Here is a 25,932-nt window from a genome sequence, read left to right as displayed (position 1 = left end):
ACAGGAGTCCGCAGGACCCGTTATGAATTTTTGTTCAGAGTTAATTAAATATCTATTTGTAAGAAGTATATTGAGATTAGTTTAATGTGTTCTTTTACTTATGAATTTTCCTGTCTGCAGAATGATATAAGCAGCCAAGTATTTACAGTAACCAATAATATACATGTTTACATGTATCTGGTTGGCTTTAAATTATTGTCACAAAATGATAATTTTTTCACAAATGAACATTTCTAACTCTTATTCTGACAAACCTTGTTCATCATTTGAAATTAAAATTATCTGTCCTTTTAATTATTTAAGATCAAGACATACTATTTAATGTGTATTTATACTTTACTACAATAATAATGAATTACAAGGATTCAAATGGGAAAGTATGATATTTTATGACGATATCTCCACTAAATTACCTTTATTTTGTAATGGACAGTTTTTTTGTTTTTGAGAAATGTGTGAAGTGGAATTTGAGTAGTTGTGAAGTATGGGTGCTCATAATTAAAAAGTGCATTGTTTAACCTTTTTTTCTTCAATTGTTAAAGAGATATTTTATGTAGAAGGCCTAATGACATATATTGATCTAGTCATTTAACCTGAATAAAATGTTAAAATTTTATTATTGCTTTCTCCATCTGCCATGCTAGTGAAAGGTATGCATGTATTTTAGGTTATTACCAGACAGTTTGCCACATGAATAATTTTTATCAATGCATGCTAAGGAAGTAATGCAATTTTGAAAAAAATGTGGTAAAGGGTAGATTTATGTGAGACCTACAAGACAGCACAACATAGAAACAACAGTGCAAACACAGAAATGTCTCGACTTCTTTACTAACACTTACTAAAGATAGTTAGTAAAGATGTTGATAGTCCTTAATATAAAGCTTTACTACAACAATCACATTAACTTGCACATGATCCAAGAAAATGAGGTCGGGTCAGATAATCCAAATGAAAAATACATGTACACCTTACAATCATTCGATACACTTAATATAGTTGACCTATTGCTCATAGTTTTGAAGAAACAGACTTAACCAAGAAAACTTAACAGTGACCAATGAATCATCAAAATAAGGTCAAGGTCAGCTGATACCTGCCAGACAGACATATACAGCTAACAATATTTCCATATCACTAAATATAGTTGACCTATTGCATAAAGTATGAGAAAAAAAGACCAAAATTCAAAACCACTGAACCATGAAACTGAGGTCAAGGTCAGATAACAACCACCATTTTGACATCTAACAATCATTCCATACACCAAATATAGTAGACCTATTACATACAGTATAGGAATCAAAGTGCTGGACAGCACCTGTGGAAAGCTTGGAAGAGTAGTTTGAATAATTTCATAATAAGGTATGGTGGGGACAAAAGAACATTAATAAAACAGTATTGCTGAAAATTGCATAAACAGCAGGGTTCTAGCAGGAATAAAAGTGTTTTTTTTCAGTATGAAGATAAAATGAGCTCAAATTAAATAATATGGATCTCTTAATTTGCACAATTTTATTTAAACTGCAGTTTATATCTTCTCCAAATAATGTTGCCTGTTTTGAAAATGTTTAAAAAAAAAAAAAAATGCAAATCAAAAATTCTTCTAGTAAATTTTGCCAATTCCTTGTAAGACATAAGTTCTAGACCAACAGCTAAGAACTTTAAAGTGTCAACAAATATAATCTAAAAATGTTGTTTTGGAGCATTTTGTTAGTTGAAACAGTTAAATACTTATAAAAACACCTATTGTTATTATATAAACATCTATCGAAATATTTTTGTTGGCATTCAAGGAATAGGTAACATATAAAATGTTGGCATTCTAGGAAGACACCGTTGTAGAGTTCCTTTTGATCAATTTATAAAGTATTTATTCAGCACAGGGCATTGAAAATGTACTTTTTCAACGTTAACAAATTAAAAAACTTATTTTATTGAAATGCACATTTTGCTTGAAAGCAAAAATATATATTCACTTCTTATAAAAATTCAAATGACTAAGATAGACATAATGATTGATGGGGAATGAATTTATAAAAAATGGTTTCTGTTATAAATAAATTTTTTAAAATTTTAAAACTGTTTCAAGCCAATTTCTGATAAAAAAAATAGTGAACTAACCTAAATTGTTAATTTATTACAGATAATTATTGGAAATTTATCAAGTAAATTATAGGTCTTACTTGAATACCTTTTATATATTTTTATTTCATGATCTGTTAATCCTTAATAAATCTTTATCTTTCAAACATAATTTACAGAATCACTTTATGTAATGTAGACCAAAAGTAATAAGCAATAAATAAATCTATCATCCTTATATATCAAAATCTAATATATACATTTGTGTATTGAATTGAGGTCAAATTTTTGTGTATTGAGATGTTTATTGGGTCTGTACAATTATGTAACACTGATGTTGATAAGTAATGTGGTCAATTTAATTGACAGTTTAGGAGGTGGGCATTGTAATTTAAGGTCCATCTTTGTTCCTGATTGTTTGGTGATAATGACAGTTGTCAATCAAACTAGTATCAATACTCAATTAACGTATCTAAATGCTATTAAAAAGCCTGCACATCAACACACCGTAATTACATACATTCTTGAATGAACTGCTCCACAAATATACCCATTTTTACACAGTTTATATGTGCATTATGTGCACATACATGAGAACTATATTTCAGTGTGAATACATGCAGTAATAGTAGCTAACCTGTCATGTTGTTAGGGAGGCCAGTGCCTAAGGAAAGATTTAGAACAAGTTCCAATCTTTCCAAAAACAGAACAAACAAAAAATTAAACTATAACCACTGATCCATGAAAAGGAGGTCACAGTCAGATGATACCTGCCAGTTGGACATGTACACCTGACAATTCTTCCATACACCAAATATACTACACCTATTGCTTATAGTATCTGAGATAGATTCAACCACCAAAAATTAACCTTGTTCACTGATTCCTGAAATGAGGTTGAGGTCAAGTGAAGTGTCTGACGGGCATGAGGACCTACACCTAGAAAGGTACCCACAATAAAATATAGCGATCTTTTTGCTCACAATAAGAGAGAAAATAAAATTACAAAAAATCTTGAAATTTTTTTCTAGTAGTCACTGAACCATGAAAATGAGGCCAAGGACAATGGACATGTGATAGATGGAAAGTTCTTAACATAAGGCATCTATAGGTTGCAGTCTTGTAATTGACTGCTCCATAGGCTTACATGCAAAACAGCTGATCTTTGAAAAAAAAAAAATAAAAAATGCTACATAGAAAATGTTTTTCATGTTCATATCATGTATGTACTAATGTGAAGTTGTGATTTAATTGAAAAAAAAGTGGGTCAAGCCACGAAGAATAAAAAGTTACGTAATCCTGAAATCAAAACAATTTATTTTCTTCTTTCTGTTTGCTGTTTTTACTAGGCCGCAGCACTTCCAGTAAACATGATATCCTTCAATTTTCCTGGATTGATATCCCCCAAAAGAGGCAAGATTTTTTTAAAGTCTATATATATGTTTCAATTCAGCATAAACCTATAATCAAACAGAAACAAGAATGTGTCCAAAGTACACGGATGCCCCACTCCCACTATCATTTTCCATGTTCAATGGACCGTGAAATTGGATAAAAAATATAATTAGGCATTAAAATTAGAAAGATAATATCATAGGGAACATTTGTACTAAGTTTCAAGTTGATTGGACTTCAACTTCATCAAAAACTACCTTGACCAAAAACTTTAACCTGAAACATGCACTTTCATTTTCTATGTTCAGTGGACCGTGAAATTGGGGTCAAAAGTTTAATTTGGCTTTAAAATTAGAAAGATCATATCATAAGGAACATGTGTACTAAGTTTCAAGTTGATTGGACTTCAGCTTCATCAAAAACTACCTTGACCAAAAACTTTAACCTGAAGCGGGACAGACGGACGAACGAACAGACAGACGGACGAACGAACGAACGGACGCACAGACCAGAAAACATAATGCCCCTCTACTATCGTAGGTGGGGCATAAAAATTGAGTTCAGAAAAAAAATCACAAAAAAATGCACTTTTTTGTTTCCCTCCATGTTTTGACATGCACCAGAAACTGGAGTTGTAATACAAGACGTACCTATATACAATTAATGAAGCATCCAGGTCTTCCACCTCCCTTCTAAAATATAAAGCTTTTAAGAAGTTAACTGTAGCCGTTGGATCACTATCCCTATGTTCAGCTTTAAGCCACAAAAGTCGCAGGCTTGACAAAAAGACAATTATTTTTGTTTAATGCTACACATACATTGTAGCACTTCAAATCAATTCTATAAAGGTTTTACATTTTTATACTGATCAGTTAATAAATGGTTGAACCATGATTATAACCTATGTTTTTGAATACCTCAGTATTATCCCAAACTAGAAATTTGTATTGATTACATATTACTTAAGGTAAAACCTCTGACAACCATTAATCATGAGATCTAGGTCACACTATAGCTCTGACCTATATATATCAAAGTACACAGTGAACCTGAGATTAAACTAGCAAATAAGTAAGCATTATCATTGAACCTTGAAATGATTCTTTTGACCTACATTTAGAACTGTTCAGTCAGTTGATAACTTTATGTATACTGGTACTGTAGTAACATTAATTGGTAAATACAATTGAGAATGGCACTATGGAATGTTTCAAAGAGACAACAACCCGACCAAAGGACAGAAAAGAGCCAAAGGTCACCAATGGATCTTCAACACAGTGAGAAAATCTGTTTCCCATCATGCAAAGTTAATCACAACTTGTTATTTGATTGATTGATTGATTGTTGGTTACTTAACGTCCAGTGGTCTTGTTACCAGAGATTGGTATATTAGGTTGATTTAATCCGCAAAACTGTGTGCTTAAAAGAGAAGCATCAACTACCCTGAGGCTTTATCCAAACTTTTGGACATGAGCGTACCTGATGAAGGTTATTCTAGAACAATATGCTGTGATTATAATATCATAAAAATATCATTTGGTTTTTTGTTTTGAACATAAATAGGTCATTCAGAACTATGAACATAAATTAATCACAGCCAGAAGAAAGTTAATCATTTAGACAATGTTTGGCAGAAAATAAAATATGCAGACACTCCTAATGAATATGAATATTAAGGGACAGACATACATGTATAAAATATATAGCAAGTATGAAGTATAGTGGAAATAAAATCTCCAAGTCAGATAGGTAAATGCGTAAGTAAAACATAATAAAAATTTGATCTATTTTTAATTATTTGATGGTTTCACTTTTGTCAACAGAGCATCTGCAAACCACTTGGGTCTAGGCTTTTTCATTTCCACAATATGTTTTCCTTCGAATGTAGGTGGTTTATCTTCACCATCGTAAACAAACATGACTTCTTTCTGATCAGGTGTATACTCCATGGCCTCACCCAATTCTTTTTTCATCTCTTTTGTTTCTTCTCTAACTCTTTCATAACAACTACCTGAAAAAAGCAACAGGATATATATTATCCTTAACATACAGGATAAAATTTATAATTGATTACTCATTTCATCTTAGCAAGAGCATGTAGGGATTTTGTCAGATAAATCCTACACCATATTGCTTCTTTTTTCATTACATTGACAGAGTTTGTCTGATATGCTGTTTGACTGTTGTGGAAAGTGGCACTATACTTGTTGTATCTCATAATTTTACTGCTATATATATGGCATACTTATATTATTGAAATACATATACATTCCACTTCAAATTTTGGTCTGTATGTTTGTTAAACAGTCCATCCAAATTATTTGCTCTATTGATCATGTTGATACAGTATTTTATGCCCAGGTCATTGAAAATTATCTTGCATTAATTTAAGGTGCTCCATAGTTTTCAAAATGTTTGTTTTCATTCTTTTGTTTCTAATCTGCATGGCAGTGGCAAGGCCATCTCTCAAAACTTCAACTTAAACAGATGCTAGGTGTCTCAAGTAAGCTTTTGCTTTGAGGTAGCAGAAGACCACACTGTAATTTTGAGATGAAAAACAGAAATAAAAGTGATGCTATTTTTTCTTTTTTAATTGTGTCATGAACAACATGAATAAATAAAACATCTACTGTCATTTGACTGTGGATTTATTAGTATTCATGGGATACCATTTTTCATGGGTTTCGTTGTTACAGGTGAACACAAAATTAAATGCACAACAAATAACAAACTTCTTATAGTCTTGTATACAGATTTTTTTCAAATCCACAAAATTAAATATCCATGAAATATGCAGGTTTTACTCAATCCAAAAATAATGATACCCACAAAAATAAATAAATCCAGAGTATTCCTCTTCTTGCGTTACCTTCACAACTTACCACAAATTGTTCTCTTTTCATGCCAATGACCACATTCAAGACACATGATTAAACTTTTCTTGATATCAATATATCTTTCCATTTGATGTTTACCAAACTGTCTTGTCATTCTACGTTCACGAGATCGTCTAAATTTAGGTACTGCATAATCTATTGGAGAAAAAATTTGATCCAAAATCGACCTTTGCTGAGTGTTGCCATTGTCTAGTCTTTCATTTGTTGGAGGTGTATCTAGAGCTAAGCCAAAATGTGCTGAAAGTAGAAATCATATAAATATACTGATATACATAATATATTAACAGAACACAAAGGATCAAAATTATTTCGAAAATAAACTGTGTGTAGAAAACTAAATAAACAGTTGCACTTTGAGTGCAAGATATGCCCTTCACTTTTTCAACAAATAACTTCAATAACCCCACAATATCATATCAGAAAGGAGTGAAGCCAGGAACCAAAATAAACGGTCCAGTAAAGGTGTTATTTTCTAACTTCAGTTATTAAAGTAAATCTAATAGGTACATTGTATGCATTGCAAAATGTATGATATTTAAAAGTATAAAACAGAAGTTGTATATTTGCTTCATATAAATAACATGTATAAATTATTAAATAAATACATTAGCTTAAAATAGGAAAAGATTTACTTTTCCATCTCATTAACGATTTTGTATGTGGCCCCACCTCTTGACCATTGAACTATTTATTGAAAAGTAAGAAATTTGTTTTTGTCCCGGCTGATAAAGCTTCTAATAATATCATCATTATTGTTTGACGTAAATATTATATTGAGGTTCTGCAAAAGGAAATCACCAATTCACCAACATTCCAACTGACTTCATTTTCAGAAAACGACATCTGCAACAAACACAAACTTTTAGCTACTTCTTTACAAGCATAACCAAATACAATGAAAATCCCAACTATGTACTGGCTTCCAAAGCTACACAAAAAACCTTACAAATATAGATTTATTTCATCTTCAAGCCATTGTTCCACAACTAAATTGTCTATTCTACTTACTAGTACACTTGGTACAATCAAAACCCTGATAATAAATTGTTCAAATAAGACCTTTGAAAATAGTGGAATTAATTTTTTTTTTGAGTGTCAAAAACTCACTGGAAGTACTTGATAAATAGCATGCATATATTGGTGATTTTAAATCTGTTCAAAGTTTTGATTTTTCTACCCTATATACCACTTTGCCTCATATTCTTATTAAGAAAAAATTCACATCCCTTATTAACTGGGCATTTAAAAAGTCAGAATGCGAGTACATACAATGTATGTTCAAACTCTTTTAGGTCATTTTTTAGTAGCAATAAACAAAAGAACTATGTCAATTGGACATGCTTTGATACTATATATGCGCTTGAATTTTTACTTGATAACATCTTTGTTCACTATGGAGAATCTGTATATTGTCAAGTTATTGGAATTCCAATGGGGACTAACTGTGCACCACTTATAGCGGACCTGTTTTTGTATTGTTATGAGTTACAATTTATTACTAAAATTAGCAAAGACCCATCGAAACAACATTTGATACAAAAATTTAACAATACTTTTAGATACAAATGTATTTGGATGATATATTGGCTCTTAATAATGACAACTTCAGTATGTATACTAAAGAAATTTATCCTGTTCAACTTACTTTAAATAAAGCTAATACTAACAATGACCACTGCCTTTCCACGATCTTGATATCTATATCATTAACGGGAAGCTTAATACAAAAATTTATGATAAAAGAGATGATTTTTCATTTCCTATCGTTAATTATCCATTTTTAGATGGTGATGTTCCTTTGTCACCATCTCATGGTGTTTATATATCTCACTTTGTAGTACGATTCGCTTGTGTTTGTAACAACGTATTAGATTTTAGCGAGAGAAATTTATGTATTACTGAAAAATTATTACACCATGGTTTTTCATTATCACAAACTAGTCAAAATATTTACTTAATTTTATCATTGGTATAAGGAAATAATTCGTAAATATAACTCAACAAGCTTATACGTTCAGGTATTTCACATCAAATCTTTCATAGTAATATTCTTTACAAAGCACAAAAATGTCAGTATTCACCTCAAAAGCTTAAAAAACCTTTAAAAAGACTTATTAAGAAGGGATATAGTTACGATACTGTTGTTAGGTCATTAAAGATTGCATATTTTGGCTTTAATATTAATTCACTTATAGGGTCTTTGCATCGGAACTAAAAACATTGATTTAAAAAACATTTGTTGGCATGACACCAGTTATGTTCTTCTCATATATTTTATGATAGTATGATACTAAACCACTAACGGAAGGGATTGTGCCTGATATTCATATGATGAAGACATAATCTTTCAATCAGTTTAATTGAGGTCTGGAGCTGGCATGTCAGTTAACTGCTAGTAGTCTGTTATTATTTATGTATAATGGTCATTTTATTTATTTTCTTTTGATTCATCTTCTGACATAGGACTCAGACTTCTCTTGAACTGAATTTTAATGTGTGTATTGTTATGCGTTTACTTTTCTACATTGGCTAGAGGTATAGGGGGAGGGGGAGGGGGAGATCTCATAAACATGTTTAACCCGCCGCAATTTTGTGCCTTTTTTAAGTCAGAAGCCTCTGACCTTTGTTAGTCTTGTATGATTTTTAATTTTAGTTTCTTGTGTATAATTCAGAGTTTAGTATGACGTCCATTATCACTGTACTTGTATACATATTTTTTAAGGGGCCAGCTGAAGGACGCCAAGGTAGGGGTTTCTTGCTACATTGAAGACCCATTGGTGGCCTTCGGCTGTTGTCTGCTCTATGGTCAGGTTGTTGTCTGCTCTATGGTCGGGTTGTTCACACTTTGACACATTCCCCATTTCTTTTCTCAATTTTACTAAATATTTCAGCTAAAATATTTGTGGGCAAAAGGTGGCACCAGTGCTAATTTTGCAGAAAACTGTCATCAAATTTGCAGAATACTGCAAATTAACAGGATTTTACGAAATTTTCCTTCATTATGACATCACAATTAGTTATTACAAAGCTAATGTCAGACGCAATTGTTAAAATATTTTTTTTTTAACTGAAACAATAGGACAGTTCACATATATTGTAATTTGTAATCAAGTTTCCACTACATTAATATTTATATAGTGAAAATATTTCAGATTTTAAGGGCCAAAATTAAGTCATGTAAGTTAGTAAACCAATTTATAAAAATACTTATTTACGGTAAATAAATATAAAACTTTCACCAAAGTTTCATGAGAACTGCTCAAAGGCTTAATACAGCAAAATATTATTTCATGGCCGAAACGACCAAGGACGAATCAAACAAGGCCGAAACGGCCTCTAGGCTCTTTCCTTGGTGAATTTTCTCACTGTCTTAATTGTTATCAAAGGAGATTGCAAAGACCAATCAGGATTTTTTTTAAATTCTTACTTTGGTTATTTATGTACGTTGCTGTTAGTTTTTGTAAATACAGCTCAAGTCTTTGAACTGAAAGATGAAGCCGTGATAGCAAGCTCATATTTATTTCTACTGGATCCGAACGACGATAAGTTAATTAAAATTGAACCAGTATTTCCTCTAAAGCCGAAAGAAGACTTCTGTTGATTGGTCAATTTTCTTAATTGGTCCAATCGACGATTTGCTTTCATTTCTGCCGGTCTCCCAACAAAATACAGCAATGTCTGAGCGATACAGTTTTTCCCTCACAACTTTTAGGTATTGTGAGAATTATTGATAAGAATATGTTTCCAAAAATGTCTGTTTAAAAGTGTATTGTTTACGTAGACGAATACAACTTCATGGGGTCTAATGTAATTCTTCAGTAAAACGAATGACAGTGATGTATTCTTGTTGACTTCAGTTCTGCATTGTCATCGTCATGAAATTTATACATCATACATTATGCTCGTATTAGGATTATGAACCCTTTTGTCGCTTTTATACTACACTTATAAGTTATGGACATTTTATATAAAATCGACAGCCTTTCCCCTTGTAGTCTTAACATTTGACAATTCAGTGCTTTATACTGATAGAGTATTATAATTTGCCATGAATGGGGTCTTGTAGACTTGTTTGGTGGAGTGTAGGGGCATGGGGTCTGATTCCGGATCCTGCTTCTCATTGCCAGAATAGCGCATGTAATTTCCTGTGTCCAGTGATATTGTTGTCTTTTTTCAAAACTACCTCTACCGTTTTTTATTGGGAAAAATGCATATTTTTATTGAAATAATCTGTTCGCCCTGGGTTTGTTCGCCCTATTTTCATTTATGATATGTATATGTTACATTAATGAAAGAAATATATATTTATATATATTAAGATTTATGTATATCTATTAACAGTTAAATACAGAATATTAATTAAATTAAATTCTTGGCTGCATTGTTACACTTTATTTTATAATTACTTTTAATTACTGTTGATTGAATTTTTATTGCTGATTAGGTATGATTTGAAATCTTTGATATCACTGATAGGTATATGAATTGCCTTTGATGAATTAATAATGAAAATAACATTTTTCTCAAATAAAATAGTCAGCTTGGATGGATAAAAACACTGATGTACAAATTGTTAGGCATGAACTTATAACCTAGTAGCAGCTAGCTGTAGACAACATAATACATCGTAAATATTCGGCGAAATTGTAGACTGACTTCAACATATTTAATTAAATACACACAACACTATACTAAAAAATAAAAATCATAAATATTCGGCGAAATTGTAGACTGACTTCAACATATTCAATTAAGTACACACAACACAACACTATAATAAAAAATAAAAATCAGGGCGAACAGGTATCAGGGCGAACGGTCTCAGGGCGAAACGGAACTAGAGCGAAATCAGGGCGGACGGACCCGGATTCACACCCCAATGAGATCCACATGAATCAGCATGAATCGTCGATATTGAATGATTCCATTGCATGCGCTAGGTAAATCACATTCCATTCACAAATCATGTTCGAACCTTTTTAATAGGTTTTGTGTTGAATAAATTTTTAAACGCGTTGAACACTATTAATATTAACAAGTTTACTGTAGGGAAAAATGAAATTTAATTTTTTTTTTTTTATGTAATGGTTTGTTTTTTATTTTCTTTACCTTCAATGCTTAAAATTCATTTGCTTTTAAAGGAGTTTTATTTATATCATAATCCAATTTGTTAGAAATCTTGATCGATTTATTTTGCACAACTACAATGTACGTGCATTTGCAAACAAATGACCCCCTTTTTTTCTCCAAAGACTATTACACGTATTTAAATCATAAAATTATTTCTCAAGCATTGACAGAAAATTGATATATCCTCTGATTTTCTCTTTTTTTTTTAAACTGTTCAAGAAGTCGGATACATACATCATTTGGAAATATTATTTATTTGTGGTCGAGTCGACAATATTCCACAGTCTTTTGTTTTTGACCTTGGTTCTCTGAACACCACATGCTTTGAAAAATGAACTACAAAAGATACTGTTTTCCAGATTCTGAACAACATGATCTACTGCACTTTTTTTTATTTGACTGATATTATTCCATAACATAAAATTGTCATCCTAATTGTTTGTCTTCACATTCCAAAAGCCAAAACCAACTAGTCAATTATCGAAGGAACGTCTCTCTTGTTATCTTTGAAAAGAAACGATGCATTCTGACTTTAAATAGACAACCAATCAGTGACCTGAATTCATGTGAACTATATTTAGCCCAAGGTTAACACTGACTTTTCATCTTTGTTAATCATTATTGGACTTTGCGACAATACGTCTCTCGGCTGCCTGTAAACTTTTGAAAAAGATATTTTTTCTTTTTTCTTTTTCATTTTTGTCAGTGAAGTAGCCGGCACTTGAAGCCGGCGTAAATGGCGGAAATCTGCCGTCTACCGGCTACTTTGGAAAGCCCTAAGGCTGAACTAAACATTATTGGAATATACAAATGATATTTTGTTTGGCAAAGTTCAAATGATTATTGATATACTAAACAAGTTAAAGGGGCATTAGCTGTCAAATTCATGTTCACCGATTTGACTCAAATTTTCATAATTGATTTATAATATATAATAAGGTCTACATGTGTATCCAAATTACAAAAATTTAAAAATTAACAATAAACACTATTAATGCATGGATCTGATAATGTTATTGTCCTAATACGAAAATTTATCAGGTAAATAAAATCATATTGCCATCGGGTTAGACAAAGCCAAACCTGATATGAATTTTATTGACCCGATAAATTCCGTACTAGAACAACTGCACACTGTGTAACGAATTGATCCCGATTTTGTTATATAGTATAACTACTTACTTTATTCAAATTCAATTTTAGGACAATTTAAACCAAATATACTTTTAATATTTAATATAAAACTGAAAAAAAAAGAAATAATAGGACTTTATAGCAACTCAAAAAACCTTTTTTTGTTATTAGGTCAATATTGTGAGGGAGATAATTCCAATTGACGTAATAAAAAGTTGTACTGAAATTTATTAGGACAATATCAGCCAATCAAATGGCATGAAATTACTCTAAATCAGGAGTGATTGAGTGGCTTTAAATTGATTATTGATATATATAACCTTGGTTCAGTGTGTTATGTAATATTTTCAAAGATTTTCTTCAAACATTATTTATATTTTTTGTAATACATATTTATTTACAGTCCCTCAGGGAAACTGGTACAGATAGAATATGCATTGGCAGCTGTTGCAGCTGGAGCACCATCTGTAGGTATTAAAGGTAAGTGTCATATTTTTCATACAAAAGTGATTATTTATCTTGAAAATAAATTCATTGGAAGGGAATTGTTTTTCTTTATTATTTTCTGGTATTACAATGTAGCTCTATTTATAAATCAAGGGTTTAATTCCTTTTCATTACTTTCCATGAACAGTGATTGTAATGATCACAATGCTTACTTTCAAAGCTTTCATACAAAATAATTTGAAGAAAAATACTTATGTGAGGTAGTCATCACTGTTCATTCAGAAGTCAAGTGACACCCATGTGTGTCAAAGTATTATTTACATCACAGATGTTTATATGATATACTCACTAAATGTATAAATATGTAAAAATAATTTATGAATTTTATTTTAGCAACAAATGGAGTGGTGTTAGCTACCGAGAAGAAGCAGAAATCCATATTATATGATGAAAACAGTATACACAAAATAGAAATGATAACTAGAAATGTAGGCATGGTATACAGTGGGATGGGACCTGATTTCAGGTTTGTAGAAGACATGCATCCTTATTCCATACACATTATAAAGTATGAAATATAAACCAGAAATTTTTCCATTATTTCCTAGACTGGAGGCAGTTATATTAATAAGGGGATGGAATAGGGTTCATTCTGTTGCTGTATAAGTCATTATTAATGGTCTTAGATAGGAAAGAGAGAATCAGTTCCTCTAATGTAGATACTCTAGAATTCATAAAATGAGAAAAAAAAACAGACTGAAAAATAATGATTAGAATAAAGATATTCTGACTTTTGAGTCCAACTGTTTTTTTTTAAACCAGTTAAAGCAAAGCGACTGTTGTCATGATAGTAATTAATCTGATGAATCTTTACAGATTTTTAATGGTCAATTCAACAAACATTTCAATGTGTATTTTGTATTTTCAGGGTCTTATTAAAAGCAGCTAGGAAGTTGGCTCAGCAGTATCAGTTGGCTTATCAAGAACAAATACCCACAGCACAGATTGTACATAAAATAGCTAATGTCATGCAGGAATATACACAATCAGGGTATTCAAAGATATACATATATTTAAGTTATGATCTGAAACTTAAATGTATCTACTTTTCTGTTTTGGAAGGGAGATTCAAGATTGCATTATTAATGCACTCAAAACCATTATGTGACTGGCTTGATAGTTATCAATTTTCCAGATCTTATCACTGCAAAACATAGTGCATAGAGCGCAACACTTGATACATCCTCAGCATGAACATTTATGAAATTTATCAATGAAATATATATTCAGTCTGACAATTAGGTGTATGTGTAAGACCATACTTCTAAAATATCAACAGGATGAATTGTCTTATATGTTCAGATTTATAATATTTAGAATTTGAGTTATCTTCCTTTGTCCATACTTGTAGTTTTCATAGGTTTGCCTTCCATATTGCTTGGTTATTACATCAAAATGAATGCAATATTTACCCGTCAGTGTTTATAACAACTTTGATTATGCTTGTCATTTGCTTTTTCATTAGTGAATTGAAACTATTTTAGTACACATAAATGGATTAAAATTTTAAATTACTTATGTTTTAAAACAAGTTAAATATACATGTTTTTCAATTTATCAAAATTAGATTTATTTTTTATAATCTGCTTAACTAAAATATGTAGTTTAATGTGATATGGACTGCTGAACATTGTCATTTTGTTTTGATAAAAATAGTTGGAAAGTTGATTCTCAATATTTAGTGCATTCTACATACATGATATGCAGTTTAAATGTGATAGGAACTGCTGAAAATTCTAATATCATTTTGATAAATTAGTTATTTGATTCTCATTTTTTAGTGCATTCTACACAATTTCTAACTTTACAACTGTGATGAGAAATTGTAATACCTTGTCATGCATGTGATAGGGATATTATTTTTTGAACAGCATTATTTTATCAAAATCTCAAGGTAGAATTTTTAACTTCAATCGAATTCTTAAAATGAAGTTAAATTATGAAATAATATAAAAGTAAAACATAAATTCCATGGTGAATACAGTATTTATTTGCTAAACAAAATGTTTATTCTGACTTGACATTGTACTGTTTGGAAAAATTACTCTCAAGATTGGTGATTAAATCTTAGTTATGACATTTATGGCAATAATATGCATTTGGTTTATTCTATATTCAAAGCTCTCTCCATCATTCTAAAAAAAAATACAATTATGAAAGAGCTAAAAATAATACAACATTTCTTTGTATACTTTATACTGAAATCATTCATACATATATATTTTCAGTGGAGTGCGACCATTTGGTGTTTCACTTTTACTTGCTGGTTGGGATGAAGATGAGGAAAGACCATACCTTTATCAGTGTGATCCATCAGTAAGTCACCCACAGCTTTTCTAATAGGTTCTCTTTTATTGTACTTCAGACAATCAACAATCAAGCAACGTTTATTAGAAGAAATATTGTTTTAATAATATGTATAAATAATATTAATGTAGTATGATTGCCAATAAAACAACTATCAACCAGGGAACAAATGATGTCGATGTAAGAGACTTCAGATATGTATGTCTATTTATATGTTAATCATTAGTAATAAGATTTTTCTATGGTCCATTCAAATTATAAGAAAGTAAAAAAAATCTGCTTTAATCAGTTGCCATAACAAATTCATCAGTTCATCAGACGCCTTGCATGTTGTAAAATTTTGGCAAAAAATAAGATTTGGATATTTAAACCCGAGTTAATGCAAAAACTTTGAATCAATTGTAAATGATCATTTGAATGCAATCAAATACTAAAAGACTTAAGATAAAAAGCCTTCATACTAATCTGGACCATTTGATGGAGCCTTCATACTAATCTGGACCATTTGATGGAGCCTTCATACTAATCTGGACCATTTGATGGATATATATAGTTATAAAAATAATACGTGAATTAGATTTTAAAATGAAACCATTCAGTAGTATGAACTAACTGTTTGTTAAAGTGATGGAAAAGTAAATGAAGGACTACATGGCAAAGACTTTTCTTAGAAGTAATGGAGTTGGTGAAACATTAAAATTTTGAGATTTGTTATGTTTTCATAGGTCTCTCATTTTTCTTAGTATTCCAAATGCAAGATACTCAAATGGAAATGGGTGCCATATGTCTTTCTTTTCAAAAACCTTATATATTCAATATAAATAATTTACCAAATCAATTGATTTCATAAATACAACAGTTTTTCAAAAATGTATATGGCAATACATATTGCAATTAAACAACATTTATGTGTATTCATTATTATATTATTTCAGGGAGCTTATTTTGCCTGGAAAGCAACTGCAATGGGAAAGAATTTTGTAAATGGGAAAACTTTCTTAGAGAAAAGGTAACCTACTGTTTCATAAGTTTGACAATCAAGGTCTTTTGGACATGGGCTATACCTTGATTGTTTCAGTGTTGGATTCTGCTACATGTTGCTAATTTACCATAAAAAAATCTTCACTTTTAGAGTTGAGTAGTAGGAATGCAGTAAAATATTTTTTATGGCCCCTCAACAAAGTTGTCGGTGCCATATAGTTTTACCCTTGTCTGAAATTCCGTTTTTTCCAAAATTCAGAAATTCCATCATTCCGCAACAAACCATTATACGGAGATTTTTTCTAAATGCCTTCAGACATTTGGCTGATTTTTGGTTTGTGAGTTCACCATGATGAGTTACAGATCAAGTTTCGTTCCGCTCCGCTAATTTTTGTTGAAATTACAGGCTTTGGACTTTGATAAATTGTTGTAAATTACAGTTATACAGAGTTTTTTTCTAAACGCCTTCAGATATTAGGCTGATTTTTTGTTTGTGAGTTAACCATGATGAGATACAGGTCAAGTTTAAGTTTTGATCTGCTTTGCTAATTTTTGTTGAAATTACGGGCTTTTGACTTTGATAAATTGTTGAAAATAAGTTATACAGAGTTTTTTTCTAAATGCCTTCAGATATTGGGCTGATTTTTGGTTTGTGAGTTAACCATGATGAGTTACAGATCGAGTTTAAGTTTTGTTCCTCTCCATTAATTTTTGCCAAAATTAAGGGTTTACATCTTTGAAAATTGTTGAAAATCACAATTATACAGACTTTTTTTCTAAACGCTTTCAGATATTGGGCTGATTTTTGGTATGTAAGGTAACCATGATGAGATACAGGTCAAGTTTAAGTTTTGTTCTGCTTTGCTAATTTTTGTTAAAATTACGGCTTTGGACTTTGATAAATTGTTGAAAATAACAGTTATACAGACTTTTTTTCTAAACACTTTCAGATATTGGGCTGATTTTTGGTATGTGAGTTACTCATGATGAGTTACAGATCAAGTTTAAGTTTTGTTCCTCTCCATTAATTTTTGCCAAAATTAAGGGTTTTCATCTTTGAAAATTGTTTAAAATCACAATTATACAGACTTTTTTTCTAAACGCTTTCAGATATTGGGCTGATTTTTGGTATGTAAGTTACTCATGATGAGTTACAGATCAAGTTTAAGTTTTGTTCCTCTCCGTTAATTTTTGCCAAAAATAAGAGTTTACAACTTTGAAAATTGTTGAAAATCACAGTTATACAGACTTGACACATCTAGTTTCCTTATTATTTGTCATTTCTTTATTGTTTCTAAATATGTACTTAAAGTTATATAGTGAGCATTAGCTATCCTTGATAAATACACAATGACATATTTCTAATGCAGAGAGTTGGTTGTAGCAGAAATGAAACAGAAATTGGTTTATCAATATGTTGGTGTTCATACAAAGCAAGTTGCCCTTGAAAAGCAATTGTAGCACTTGAATGTGAATAGTAAAATGAAAAATTGTGATGGCAAGAAATGTTGATATTTTTCAAAGTACAATTCTATGTTGCCATCTTCTTTAACCATTTGAATGCAACCTTTTTTTTAGTTCATACTATAAGACTTTCAATTTGATGGAGATATACCTGTTCCAGGCAGCATACTGTAAAGGAAGACTGTAAAAGGGGGAATTTTAACTATGGTATTGTTGTTTTTTTGACAATTAATAAAGAAAGCCCATTGCTTAAATTTTATTGTATAAAATTTCCAAAATAAACCTAACTGATAGGTTTGGCACAAGAAATTATGAAAAATTATTGCCATGAACAGGTTTGGCCCATGATAATGTACTTTTTAATAAAAAATTTCTTACTAAGTATAACCTTTCTTGAATTTACAGATACAGTGATAATTTAGAACTTGAAGATGCAATCCACACAGCTATTTTGACCTTGAAGGAAAGTTTTGAAGGACAAATGACTGAGGATAATATTGAAATAGGAATCTGTAATAAAGATGGATTTCGACGTTTGAACCCACCAGAGGTCAAAGACTATTTAGCATCAGTTCAATAACAACATTGTTCATCTCATTATTGTTTAATAGATAAAATAAAAGTGCTACATTTATTTTGTATTTTCTTGTATACAGGTGTTCATTGAAAATTGAATGCTCACAGTACCAACCCTTTGAAATCATTATTAATATATTCAATTTCACAGAAGCTGTTTGAGCTCATAGGGTTCAAATGCTTCACAGATATGATCTGTAGGAAAGAAGTATTTTAGAACTTTTATAAATGTGACAATTATTGTCATCAAAATTTGTATGATTAAATTATCTAAGGACTCTAAAAAATCTGATTAGCAACAGCAAACAGGACATGATGGTAAAAATCTAAGAAAAGTCAAATCCTAATCTTTGATTGTAAATAATTCAGAATTATAAAAAAGATGATGTTTGTAAGTTTTGTTCTTCTGTCTATAGGATATTATAAATCTATAATTATATAATAATACATAGAATATAAAAGAAAATGTTATAATATTATCTGGGTATGCACAAAAAAGAGATTGGGTTGCTCTTAAACTTGATATTGTTTGATAGTCAAGTTCAAATAATTGTAAACACTGTCACTTAACTTAAAGTTTTGGTATACTGTTGCCTATCTATATGTTGTAGCACACTTGAGTTATTTCACTATTCCTTATCAAACTATAAGCTGTCTCATGTTCATGAAAAATGGTAATTCTGCTTTTCAGCTCACCTTGCCCTTTTGGCTTTCCATCTCACTTGGCATCCAGTATCATCAATTGAGTTTTGCAAAAATTAAAAAGAACATGGGGATATTTTTTTTTTGTCCAATCTTGAAAACTGCTAAAAAGATAGAGAACATCTTAAAAAATAGGCATGTTAAGAAGTTGAGATCTACCAACTGTTCATTTTCATAAAAATTGTCCAATGACTTATGGAAGTTTGGATGTTTCACCTTGGGGTGAAAATGCTCCATAATAATATTTAGGTCACCCCACAGTCAAAAGTTCAGGTAGCAGAAGCAATTAAATGACTAACAGATGGGCAGTTTTTGCTCTCTTGTTAGATATACATTGACAGCAGACATCATTTTTTGCATGTACTTGATGTAAAAATGTTTTATTTCTAGTACAAATCCCTAAAGATCCCAATCTGTCTAATGCTCTTCCTCCATTTAACACTTGGACATTTCTTCACACCATCTTACTTTTGATATACTTGGGCATGTTTTTATACAACCGCAAAAATTGAAAAAAATTTGGTCGTATATTGGTATCACGTCGTCCTCATCGTCTTTCCGAAGACAGATGATTTATGGATAAAAGCTTTAGTATAAGTCAATAGGAATCAATAAAATTTTAACACAAGGTTTATAACCACTAAAGGAAGGTTGGGATTGATTTTGGGGGTTATGGTTCTAACAGTTTAGTAATTATGGGCAAAAAAAGGGGGAAAGCAAGGGTTTCTTGGTTAATGGACTATTAAGATAATTTTAAAGCAGTGTAAGGGAGGTAATCCAAAAGTAATCCAAACATAATATGTTGGATTACCTCCCTTAAACTGCTTTAAAATGATGTATAGAGAAATATTGTATTTTCTTGAGGTGGTTAGCTGTCAATTTACTTTTAAAAAGTAACTATTAAATTTATGCTGATGTATTAATTTTCATGTATAAGACTTTTAAATTAAAAGATGTATTTGAATGGGTAATTATGGTTGCATCTCCAATGGAAATTTAAATTGAAATAATGACCATAACTTGAAGGAAAGAAAAAATTTGTGGAACAAGGGTGGGGGATGTGAAAAAAATTTGGAGGGGTATTGGGGGGTAAAAAGAAATTGGGGAGGGGGATACCATTTATTTTTTGGGGGTTGGGGTAAATATGCAACAGCATAGTGTATTGCATAAAATTTTAAAGGTTGGATCTCTGTGCAGTCGTGTGTAGCTGCACTTGGTGGAGCAATTTATTATTTTTTATTTTAGGAACAAATAACCAAGACCTGCTTCTGCAAAATCAATAGGGCCTCGTTTCTTTCGAAATGGGAATTATCAAGATAAGTTTGGATAACCTGTGATCAAAAAGTGATCTGAAATCAAATTTTGTCTAAATTTCAGTTTATCAGTTGTCGATTATTTATCCAGTGACCTAAAAATCAATTGTATTTTCATCTTATTTGCCCATTATTTATCATGTTTATTAAAGCTTGATACACATTAGGACAAACATTCAAAGCATAACATCAGGAAACTAAATTTGGCAATTATTTTTGTGACCTTGACATTTGACCTAATAACCTTAACTTCAATATGGGTATATGGGATCGTTTAGTGAAAGTTGGACAAACAGTGCAAGACAACATATGGAACCCAAATTTATTATGTCTTAACTTCAGTCTAGTAAAAGTAGCAGTGACCTTGAAAGTTGCAGTTGATTATAGAGATCTTGATAAAACCAATTATAGTTGTATAAACATTATTGTTGAAGCAAATTATAATTTGAAACACGAATATGCCAAATAAACCCGATATGGTAGACATGGTAAGCAATTGCTGCCTACACAGAGAACACTAATATATGTATTCGTTCAACCTTTTTTCTAACACTTTGATGAACGAAGAAATACTACCCACCTAGTACGTTAGGACTAATGAACATCGCACTAACTGTTTTCTTCCAATTATAACAAAGAAACTTGTACAAGGCACCGTAAAAGAAATGTAAATGAACTCTAATAGTTAAAGACATATATATAATAACATAATTGACAAGCCTCCAGAACTAACCGATCGAATGATTGAAATATGCTTGTCATATGTAAAACGCACATAACTTAACATATTAACAACAATAAACAAAAACATATATACATGTCTTCTATCATTGGCTACATGTAACTTGCTAAGCTCCATATTATGACAAAGTTATACACCTTGTGTTTTTTAGACCAATCAAAAGTATTGTTTGATTTGGTGAAATAGTAAATTGTATTTTACAACATTGTAGAGAAAACAACTTTAATAAATTGTTCAGTGATGTCTTCATAACCTACCGGGAAATGTCAAGATTACATGTTATTATAAATACAGGTCTCCGTAAGTGTCACCACAGTAGAAAACACGTAGATTAATTATGCTATGATTAATTAACATTTTAAAATAAGCGCGATATTTATATAAATACTTGTTCACAGAAATAAATAAAAGGCTGCCTTTTGACCAGTTTGCGTCGTCAGTTCTTGTAAAATAGTTGTTCAAAATAGATTTGTTCACTTTATTAGAGAAAGTGCAATAACCATACAAATCTTTGAAACTTATTTTTTCGATGTTACTAGAAACGGTTCCTTATAACAACTGTTGAACAGTAAACGTTTCAATGGACCATGGTTTGGGGTACTGGTATGTTGATGTAGGATTTGGTAAGTATGGTTTGAATCTTTAAACGAGATATTTTGAAGAAAATGAATACAATAAGCCGTGAAAAAAAACAGAAAGGATCTTAAAAAAATGTATAACTTTATATAAAAATATTAAAACCGCTCAAACGACTCGCACCGTTGTATCTGAAATGGCACATACAGTCACGTGGGGAAAAATAATGATGCTGAAAAAGATTTTCCAATGAGACAACTATCCACTAAAGTTCAAATGACATGGATGTTAGCAATTCTGTATTGGTAAAAAATATCTGTCTCATTACAAATACTCCGTAATTTCAAAAAGAAGAAGAAGAATAGGAAGATTTTATTTCAAATTATGGACCCCAAAGCGCAAAAACATTACAACATCAATAATTTTCATAATACAATACCAGTGGCGTAGCCAGGGTTAAAATGATGTGGATGCCTTCGCTGAGCGGAGCGAGGCGAAATTTTTTTTTTTTGACTATTTTATGCAGAAAATTGTATTTTTTCAGACATTGTTCCTGTAAGCACATGTACTCCCCTAGAATCCGTCATTGGTTAGATGTTTGTTTAATTTCAAAATACCCACCAATTCATAAAATTATATTTCAAACAATATATTAATGCTTTTCTCGAAATTCTCGAATTGAATGCAATTCATAGTTTATTTATTTGATGTAAAAGTTTCCTACCAATCTTATATTTGACATCTCATAAACGGCCCCATCACAGCGGCACTTCTGTATAAAGGAACTGAAGTGATCCCCTTTCCTAGCATTTCTCAAAAAACGGCACCATCACAGCGGCACTTCGGAATATAGGAACTGAAGTGATCCCATTAACGCGGGACATCATCGAAATACCTGGTGTCCGTCCATCCGGTCTTGTTTGCACTCTCATGTGTACAATTCTTGCCATGCAGATTGTTATATCATCAGCAATGACAATTTCGAAACAAGTCCTAAGCTTTGACATTTTGAAATATAAATTATAACTGAAATCCCATTGTATTTTCTCTGAAGCTTTTATTTCTCCATTAAACTTAAAAGGAAAAGGAAAAACATTATTTTTTATTAGTTATTGCCCTTGTTCCTTGGTTACATAAAATATGTGCAATGCAGGAGACATAGGAACTTTGTTCTTTTATTGAAAATAAAATTAATATGTGGATCTAGATAGAAACTGGAATTTACTGATAAGCCTAGGAATGATCACACTCTATTACAGATTAGTTTTTTTTCACGTCGTCTTTCATGTCAAAGGAAACGATATCAGGATATGGTGGTTTAGTTGTCAGTTATGTTGTTAGTCAGTTGTGGAAGCCATCGCTCCGCTAGGCTCAATTTCAGATGAAACATGTCCGAGGATCTGTGCATCATCCTCTGCACTTGCCGTAGCCGACGACATAGTCTTTTTACGAAAAAAAAAATTGAGAACACTTTTCTGCGATTTATCCATCTTGTTTTATTACATGAACTAAATTATCCTTAATAAAAGATCACGGATACTTCATCGGAAATAATTTAATATAAAGAGTGACAGCCTACCTTCTATATAAGCGAAATGTGACATGTTAAAAATGCCTTGCTTATCATGTTTGTGATTTGAATTGTTTGTGTATCTCTTTTATTTTATACCATGTAATGCATAACCTCAAAAGTACAATAACAATCGTCATTCATCAGGGGCGGATTTAGGCGCGGGCATGCGCCCCCCTAAAATTTGCAAAGCATGGGTTGTCTTCAATTTTTATACGACCGCAAAAATTTTAATTTTTCGTCGTATATTGCTATCACGTTGGCGTCGTCGTCGTCTTGCGTCGTCGTCGTCGTCCGAATACTTTTAGTTTTCGCACTCTAACTTTAGTAAAAGTGAATAGAAATCTATGAAATTTTAACACAAGGTTTATGACCATAAAAGGAAGGTTGGGATTGATTTTGGGAGTTTTGGTCCCAACATTTTAGGAACTAGGGGCCAAAAAGGGCCCAAATAAGCATTTTCTTGGTTTTCGCACTATAACTTTAGTTTAGATAAATAGAAATCTATGAAATTTTGACACAAGGTTTATGACCACAAAAGAAAAGTTGGGATTGATTTTGGGTGTTTTGGTTCCAACAGTTTAGGAATTAGGGGCCAAAAAAGGGCCCAAATAAGCATTATTTTTGGTTTTCGCACAATAACTTTAGTATAAGTGAAAAGAAATCAATGAAAATAAAACACAAGGTTTATGACCACAAAGGAAGGTTGGGATTGATTTTGGGAGTTGAGATCCCAACAGTTTAGGAACTAGGGGCCAAAAAGGGGTCCAAATAAGCGTTATTCTTGGTTTTCGCATCATAACTTTAGTATAAGTAAATAGAAATCTATGAAATTTTAAACACAAGGTTTGTGACCATAAAAGGAAGGTTGGGTTTGATTTTGGGAGTTTTGGTCCCAACAGATTAGGAATAAGGGGCCCAAAGGGTCCAAAATTGAACTTTGTTTGATTTCATCAAAAATTGAATAATTGGGGTTCTTTGATATGCCGAATTTAACTGTGTATGTAGATTCTTAGTTTTGGGTCCCGTTTTCAAATTGGTCTACATTAAGGTCCAAAGGGTCCAAAATTAAACTTAGTTTGATTTTAACAAAAATTGAATCCTTGGGGTTCTTTGATATGCTGAATCTAAAAATGTACTTAGATTTTTGATTATTGGCCCAGTTTTCAAGTTGGTTCAAATCAGGATCCAAAATTATTATATTAAGTATTGTGCAATAGCAAGAAATTTTCAATTGCACAGTATTCAGCAATAGCAAGAAATCTTCAATTGCACAGTATTGTGCAATAACAAGAAATTTTCAATTGCACAGTATTTCGCAATAGCAAGAAATCTTCAATTTCACAGTATTGTGCAATAGCAAATATTTTCAATTGCACAGTATTGCGCAATAGCAAGAAATATCTAATTGCACAATATTGTGCAATAGCAAGAAATTTTCAATTGGAGTTATCTTTCTTTGTCCAGAATAGTAGTTGAATCAACTTAAATTATTGTTTTATACAATATACAATGTATATTCACTTTTACTACCAACTGATAAATTAAAACAATCTTTACCATTCAGTGATAACAAGCACTTTATTTTACATTTTAATATTTTATGATGTATGTAAATGAGTAGTTATTGTTGCAAACTCCATTAGAAATTTGAATTGAAATCAGTTTTAGAAAAAGGGAAAGGGGGATGTGAAAAAAAAAAATGGGGGGGGGGGTTAAATTTTTCTCATTTCAGATTTCATAAATAAAAAGAAAATTTCTTCAAACATGTTTTTGAGAGGATTAATATTCAACAGCATAGTGAATTGCTCAAAGGCAAAAACAATATTTTAAGTTCATTAGACCACATTCATTCTGTGTCAGAAACCTATGCTGTGTCAACTATTTCATCACAATCCAAATTTAGAGCTGAATCCAGCTTGAATGTTGTGTCCATACTTGCCCCAACCATTCAGGGTTCAACCTCTGCGGTCGTATAAAGCTGCGCCCTGCGGAGCATCTGGTTTAAGTATCAGAAGAGACCATTCCATCTTTTTTTAACATTCAAAGTATAGAAAACAGTCAGTTTAACAGAATCAACGTGATTACTTATCAACTGACCTATGATTTATTAAAGTTCTATAAATTATTTCAAAGGAAGGTGTCAAACGCGGATCGAGCTGCGTTTGAAGACAACTTTAATAGGTTTTTAGCAGTTAAAGTAAAAACATATGCTACCTTGTATTTGCGATTTTTAAAATCAATTTCTTTGTTAAATGAAGTTCCAATAAAAATAAAATTGAAAATGGAAATGGGGAATGTGTCAAAGAGACAACAACCCGCCCAAATAAAAAAAACAACAGCAGAGGGTCACCAACAGGTCTTCAATGTAGCGAGAAATTCCCGCACCCGGAGGCGTCCTTCAGCTGGCCCCTAAACAAATATATACTAGTCCAGTGATAATGAACGCCATACTAATTTCCAAATTGTACACAAGAAACTAAAATTAAAATAATACAAGACTAACAAAGGCCAAAGGCTCCTGACTTGGGACAGGCGCAAAAATGCGGCGGG

The 25,932-nt window shown here is 31.3% G+C and overlaps 2 protein-coding genes across 2 annotated transcripts; one reads left to right on the top strand and one right to left on the bottom strand.

Annotated features, from left to right (window-relative positions):
- Positions 1-5,252: 5,252 nt before the first annotated feature.
- Positions 5,253-9,953, bottom strand: LOC139512722 (large ribosomal subunit protein bL32m-like). The gene is made up of 3 exons (XM_071300588.1): positions 9,805-9,953; positions 6,363-6,614; positions 5,253-5,491 (listed from the first exon to the last, which is right to left on the bottom strand). The coding sequence occupies exons 1-3, from the start codon at positions 9,890-9,892 to the stop codon at positions 5,271-5,273; spliced, it is 561 nt and encodes a 186-aa protein (XP_071156689.1). The 5' UTR covers positions 9,893-9,953; the 3' UTR covers positions 5,253-5,270.
- On the top strand, positions 9,954-18,534 carry LOC139512721 (proteasome subunit alpha type-2-like). Its single transcript, XM_071300587.1, has 7 exons — positions 9,954-10,089; positions 13,045-13,121; positions 13,482-13,614; positions 14,017-14,139; positions 15,377-15,464; positions 16,391-16,464; positions 18,306-18,534. Exons 1-7 carry the CDS (start codon positions 10,052-10,054, stop codon positions 18,478-18,480), a joined length of 708 nt encoding a protein of 235 aa, XP_071156688.1. The 5' UTR covers positions 9,954-10,051; the 3' UTR covers positions 18,481-18,534.
- The last annotated feature ends 7,398 nt before the right edge of the window (positions 18,535-25,932 follow it).

The sequence above is a fragment of the Mytilus edulis genome, chromosome 2, assembly GCF_963676685.1.
Source record: "Mytilus edulis chromosome 2, xbMytEdul2.2, whole genome shotgun sequence".
Lineage (NCBI taxonomy): Eukaryota > Metazoa > Mollusca > Bivalvia > Mytilida > Mytilidae > Mytilus > Mytilus edulis.
Note: the sequence above shows the minus strand (reverse complement) of the source record. Positions and strands in the feature narration are given on the sequence as shown.